This window comes from Pelodiscus sinensis, chromosome 1 (assembly GCF_052426305.1).
Source record: "Pelodiscus sinensis isolate ZL-2025 chromosome 1, ASM5242630v1, whole genome shotgun sequence".
NCBI classification, from domain to species: Eukaryota; Metazoa; Chordata; order Testudines; family Trionychidae; genus Pelodiscus; species Pelodiscus sinensis.
The window spans coordinates 188,100,479-188,106,718 of record NC_143052.1 but is presented as its reverse complement, the minus strand read 5'-3'; the positions used below and the strand labels follow the sequence as shown (position 1 = coordinate 188,106,718).

The window sequence follows — 6,240 nt, the reverse complement described above, 5'->3', positions numbered from 1 at the left end:
AAACGCATAATTACAAAATGGGGAAATAACTGTCTAGTTAGGTGATAGTACTGCTGGAAAAAGATATGTGGTTCTAATGGATCACAAAATGAATGAATCAAAACTGTGATGCAGTTGTGAGAGCGGCCAATATCATTCTGGGGTGTACTAACAGGAATGTTGTATGTAAAGGTACGTCTAGACTACATGCCTCTGGCGACAGAGGCATGTAGATTAGGCTACCCGACATAGTAAAATGAAGCAGCGATTTAAATAATCACCGCTTCATTTAAATTTACATGGCTGCCGTGCTGAGCCGACAAACAGCTGATCAGCTGTTTGTCGGCTCAGCGCGATAGTCTGGACGCGCGGGTGTCGACATCAAAGGTATTTGTCGACCACCCAGGTATGCCTCCTGGGATGAGGTTTACCTGGGTGGTTGACAAATACCTTTGATGTCGGCAGGGGAGCGTCCAGACTATCGCACTGAGCCGACAAACAGCTGATCAGCTGTTTGTCGGCTCAGCGCGGCAGCCATGTACATCTAAATGAAGCGGTGATTATTTAAATCGCCGCTTCATTTTACTATGTCGGGTAGCCTAATCTACATGCCTCTGGCGACAGAGGCATGTAGTCTAGACGTACCCTAAGACACAAGAGGTAATTGTCCCTCACTACAGGGCACTGGTGAGGCCTCAGTTGGGCTATATCTACACTGCAGGCTTCTTGCACAAGAACGGCTGTTCTTGCGCAAAAACTTGTGGCGCGTCTATACTGCACATGCATTCTTGCACAAGTAAATTTACAGTAAAGCGTCAAAACAGAGGGTTTCTTGTGCAAGAGTTATTCCTCTCCCCATGAGGAATAAGCCCTCTTGCGCAAGAGCTTTTGCTCAAGAAGGCAGTGTGGACGTGCAACAGGGTTTTTTTGCGCAAGAAACCTGTGGCTAAAATGGCCATCAGAGCTTTCTTGCACAAGAGAGCATCCACACGGACACTCTTTCACAAAAGCACATGGCAGTGTGGATGCACTCTTGCGCAAGACCTTGCAGAAGCCTGCAGTGTAGACGTAGCTTTGAAGTACTGTGTCCAATTCTGGATGCCACACAAGTTAGAAAGAGTCAGGAGGAAAGCAACAAAAATTATTAAAGGTTTAGAAAATCTATCTATCAGGAAATGTTAAAAAGAGACAAAACCACTGAGGGAAGGGGCATGATAACCATCCTCAAATATGTTAAGCAATGTTGAAGAGAAGGCAGATCAGTCATTTTCCATGTTCACTGAAGGCAAGACAAGCAATAGTGGGTTTCATCTGCAGTAAGGGAGATTATGTTAAATATTAGGAAAAAAGCTTTCCAACTCAGAATATGTTTCCAAGGGAGGCTGTGGAATCCCTATTACTGGCAGTTTCTAAGAACAGATTGGACAAACACCTGTTGGGGTGGGCTAGGTTTACTTGATCCTGTCTCAGTACAGACGGCTGGATTTCATCACTTCTGAAGTTCCCTTCTAGCCCTACATTTCTATGATTTTCTTTGGAGTAGGAATCCAGCTCTATCTTTGTTTATAAAAAAAAATCCTACTTATTTTTTCCAGGTGATAGCTCGCTTTAACACTTTATTAAGTTATGTCCCGAACATCAAGAAATAAATACAATTTGATCATTAATAGTTGTAATCAGGTAATTATTGTCAGGTGACTAAGAACATCTCATTCAATCATTAACAAGAGAGCTGAAAGGATGCAGGAAATTGTGATTTTTATTATAACTGTATATTTCCAAGTAAAAGGGTCACACAGTGATGTTACAGTTAAAAATGCTATTAAAATAAACTATATAGAACTACAACAAAGAAAAACAATTTCCAGAAATAAATGCATAACAAACACATTTAAAAACAATGTTTATGATATTTCACTTGTATTAGTATACAGTCTGTTGAGGATTCCTGTTCTTTGCAGTGTCTTTTAACTGATGCACAGGCTGGCTATGGAGAAACACTCTGCTTTCTGTACTTTTCAAAAACCTTTGTTTAAAAGCCAGTGTTTCAGAACGGACCTTGTCCATACTTAAAGATCTGCCATCATAAAATTCCTCTGAAGCCATGATCACCAAAGTATGAGGTGGGAGCTTTAGCTTCTCTAAAATGGTGGTCCTATCTTATTTTCCTCTCAGATATTGAGTTTTTTGATTATCTTCTCTGGTAATGCATATAGTCAGGAATGCACTCTCTCCTATTTTAGTACAGTTGTGGTATTTATTTGGGTTCAGGGTGGCATTATGTTTGCAAGCCACACAAATAACTACTCTAGAAATACAATAAGCTGCTTCCTGGAAACAAGAATTTAAAAAACACCTCTTCCTGCTCTAAAAAAATCAGATTCCTAAAGACCGAGGTCTGTCCCATCTAGTCCTACATTTGTATGATTCTAAATGATAGCAAGTAGCTAACAAGTTGGGTTCTGCTTAGGTTACTGAAAGAGAAAATCACTGCATACAAAAAGCAATGTCTTCTTTTAAAACCATTTCCTAGAACACACCTTTAACTCTTATAATTATAAGGAGTCCTGTGGCATCTTAAAGGCTGATTTATTTGGGCATAAGCTTTCGTTGGCAAAAGCCCACATTTTATGGCCAAATAAATCTGTTAGTCTGTATCCGCAGGAACAGGGGAGGCGTCCTGTGATACCTTAAAGACCAACAGGGCTAGTCTTCTGGTTCTTATAATTATGACATGCGTGCCGTTTAAGACCTGTTACATTGTTACCGTAAATGCTAGATCAGAGGTTCCCAACTTTTTTCGGTCCCCGTACTCCCATGGCTTTTAGTAAACCTTCCCATACCCCCATTCAATATGAAAGGAAATATATTTTAGACTCTAGAATACACAACTTTTTTCACTAACACTACTACTTTTGGAATATTTCAATTAGGATAATCTAATTATTTACCAAATATTTCCCGTACCCCCTTGACAAGCTTTCTGGTACCCCCTAGGGGTACATGTACCCCAGGGTTGTGAGTTCAATCCTTGTGGAGGCCATTTAGGGATTTGTGGCAAAAATTCTTCAGGGGTGGTACTTGGTCCTGCTGTGAAGGCAGGGGACTGGACTCAATGACCTTTCAAGGTCCCTTCCAGTTCTAGGAGATAGGCAATCTCCATTATTATTATATTTACTATTTAGGTTGGGAACCCCTGTGCTAGATCAATAAGCCAGAGTGCAACCCCATCTACAGTAATTAGATACTCTCCTAGCTAAAGAAAACATTGTAGACGATGCTCCATTAAACGGATCTTTTAGGCATTATTCTCCATATCTCCGACTCCAGTGCCAAAGTGACGTTTGGCCGCTCCTCCCCCGTCACCTGTGGAATGGCTGCAGGGGGTCCCTCCCCGGGCAATCCTGCAGAGTGACGGATACCGCGAGGCCAGGCCAGAGCTGGCTCGCCCCCAATTGCCTCTCCAGCTCTTGGGCGTGGCGCCTGCAAGCCGCGGGAGAGCGGTGCCCCGCGCGAGTTCTCCCCGCCCGTGGGTGGGGCGCTCGCCTTTCTGCTGCGGCCGCCCCGGGGCAGCTCGGCAAGCAGGCTCTTGAGCACAGGCGGCCGCAGTCCAGCAAGTCAGGCCTGGCCTCCGCGGCCCTTCCCACCCGCTGCAGGGCAGGAAGGAACCAGGGCGCGCGTGTTGCGTCCCGCTGCCCGGCCTCGGAGCGCGCCGAAAACCCCAGCGCTCCTGAGCCCGACGCTCTTAGTCCCCGGCCCGGCACGCCCCCCTCCCCGAGTCCCATGGCTCCCGCCGCCCCTCACTTGGAGAACTGGCTCTGCACGGCGGCTAGGCTGAGGCTGGAGGGGATGAAGTGAGGGAACTTGCAGACGGCGCATGTGCACAGGCTGGCGGCTCCGGCCAAGTGCAGCTGGCTGCACTGCTGCTCCTCCAGGGACAGCGAGAGGTATTTGCTGGCGGAGCGCAGGCTGTCCGGGTGGTTCACGTTCCCCGGGGTCAGCAGCACTGAGCCCGGCGCCGCGAAGAGGGGCAGCCCGGCCAGCAGCAGCCGGGGCCCGGAGCCGCTCATCTCCCCAATGATCCGCCTGAGCTCCTGCAGCGAGCTGCCCAGCAAGAGGATGTAGTTCCTGGCCAAGAGCAGCGTGGCGATCTTGGAGAGCTTCCTGCCCGGCGAGCTCTGGCAGTGGGCTGCGGAGTAGGGCATGATCACCTCCCGCAGCGCGTCCATGGCCAGGTTCAGGTCCTGCATCCTCTTCCGCTCCCGGCTGTTGATCTTTCGCCTCAGCTGTTGCTGCTCCTTCTTCTGCTCAGTCTTGCTGCCGCCACCTCTGGCATTACCCAGCCCCTGCTGCTGCTCAGGAGCAGGCTCCGGCTTCTCATGCGCTGGCTTGGAGAGCAAGGTGGAGGAGGGCTGCCTGTAGCCAACCAGCTCATAGAGGGCTGTCCCCAGCTGCACCTCACCTGGCCGCTGTTGCCTCAACATGGTGCCCCCCCCCCCCCCGCCTTCAGACAAGGCTGCAAAGCTGCATCGTGCGGGGGCCAGCCCGCGAGCCGCAGTGCGCGCGAGGACGGGGCTGCCCTTCGCACTAATCTCACGTCACCTAAGGTGGCCACAGGGGGTAGGAAACATTTGCCGCCAGGAGCTGGCCGCTCAGGTCTGGGGAAGGGAAGGATCCAGCCGGGCCCCTTTAAATCCATTTCTCCCACTTTGGGCAAAGGGGTGGCAGCGGGCAGCCAATGGGAGCGCACCGCTGGGCCGAGTCGGGCTCTCGTTGGTTGCCGCTTGCTGCGGGGAGGAAGAGTTGCCCTTGGCAAACAAGAAGAAGTTTATTGTAAGGATTGCTCGGCAGTTCTGTGGCCCAGGAGCACTGCCACCCCGGAGCTCATTTCCCTCCCGGGGGGGGGGGGCCTTTCTGCCTTGCCAGACAGCTTCCTTTGTTGAGACACTCTGTTTTCTCCCTATATTTCTTCCCCTCCCCTCTTTGGGCTCTGACTGCTTCCAAGAATTTTAATGTCTGCCAAGGGAGTGAAAAGAGAGTTTATTTCTAAACTGACTCCCCCTTTTCCAAGCATATAAAGCAGTGTCTGGATTGTCTCTCTTTGCTTCCATTGCTCTTTTCAAAAGCTTTTCAAGATTCCCTGTTCCTCCAGTTATTATTAGAGATGGGCTTTCCCCCCCCCCAAAAATAGATTAAACCAACCATAAAATTTGGATGATGGATGGAATACCCCATATCAAGTCTTAGATCCAGAATCTTTGCTCAGGCCCATCTCTGCCTACTGAATTATTATTTACTTTTGTGTATGTCTTAGATAGGCAGCGTAGTTGTAGCTGTGTTTTGTCCCAGGATATTAGGCAGAGGAGATTGGTGAAGTAATACCTTTATTAGATCAATTCTGTTGGTGAGAGAGAGAGAGGGAAACTTTTGAACTACACAGAGCTCTTCAAGCTGGAAAGCTTGAATCTCTATTAGACAGCAGCTAAACTACCTATAAATTCTGATTAAACATGAGTGAGAGTATCACAGTTTTTTGTATGGCATATTGATCATTCTACAGCCACAGTTTAAAACTAGCAGTTTAACAGTAACATAAAAATAGAAATAGATAAGTAGATTTCATATATTCTACAAATCATAGTAATTTTTCATGGGTTTCAATATGAGAAATATGCATGTAACCACTAAATAGAACACAGTATTGCATTGATTTTTTTTTATTTTCAACTAAAATTAAATGTAATAATGTACACTGAACTCAATGAAAGTCTTTCCATTCATTTCTGTGTACTTGGAATCAAGCCCTTAATGCCGTTTAGGGTTTGTTTTTTGGGAGGGGGTGGGGGAAAGCAGTCGAAGGCAGTGCTTCGGCTGAGAAGAAACTTCAATAGAAGAACAAATCTACTTTTTTAAAATGTGTGTTTACTGGGAATAGGTTTTTAAAGACATCCATTTCTAGGTCACCTGTTCAGATCCAGACCAGTTCGTCAGGGAGCAAAACTCGTGACCCTCTCACAGTTATTCATCAATCTATAGGAAGTGAGTTGGTAGGCTCAATGAATGTTCCCCTTTAATTTTTTTGCCCAGGTGCAGAATGAACAGCTGCAAGAGCACAACTTACGTGCTGGGAAAAGAAATACAGAAAGCAAATTCAAGGATATGCTTAATGACAAAGAGAGTCTGTGCTTCTCTCAGAAGTAGTAACAAAGTGGAAGTCAAACGTTTGTAGATAGAGCACAAAATAAACATGGAACACAGTGT

General features: G+C 46.9%; 1 protein-coding gene across 1 annotated transcript; it reads right to left on the bottom strand.

Moving 5' to 3' along the window:
- Positions 1 to 1,603: 1,603 nt before the first annotated feature.
- Positions 1,604 to 5,004, bottom strand: OLIG1 (oligodendrocyte transcription factor 1). The gene has a single exon (XM_075910959.2). It carries the CDS (start codon positions 4,461 to 4,463, stop codon positions 3,780 to 3,782), a length of 684 nt encoding a protein of 227 aa, XP_075767074.1. The 5' UTR covers positions 4,464 to 5,004; the 3' UTR covers positions 1,604 to 3,779.
- Positions 5,005 to 6,240: the final 1,236 nt, after the last annotated feature.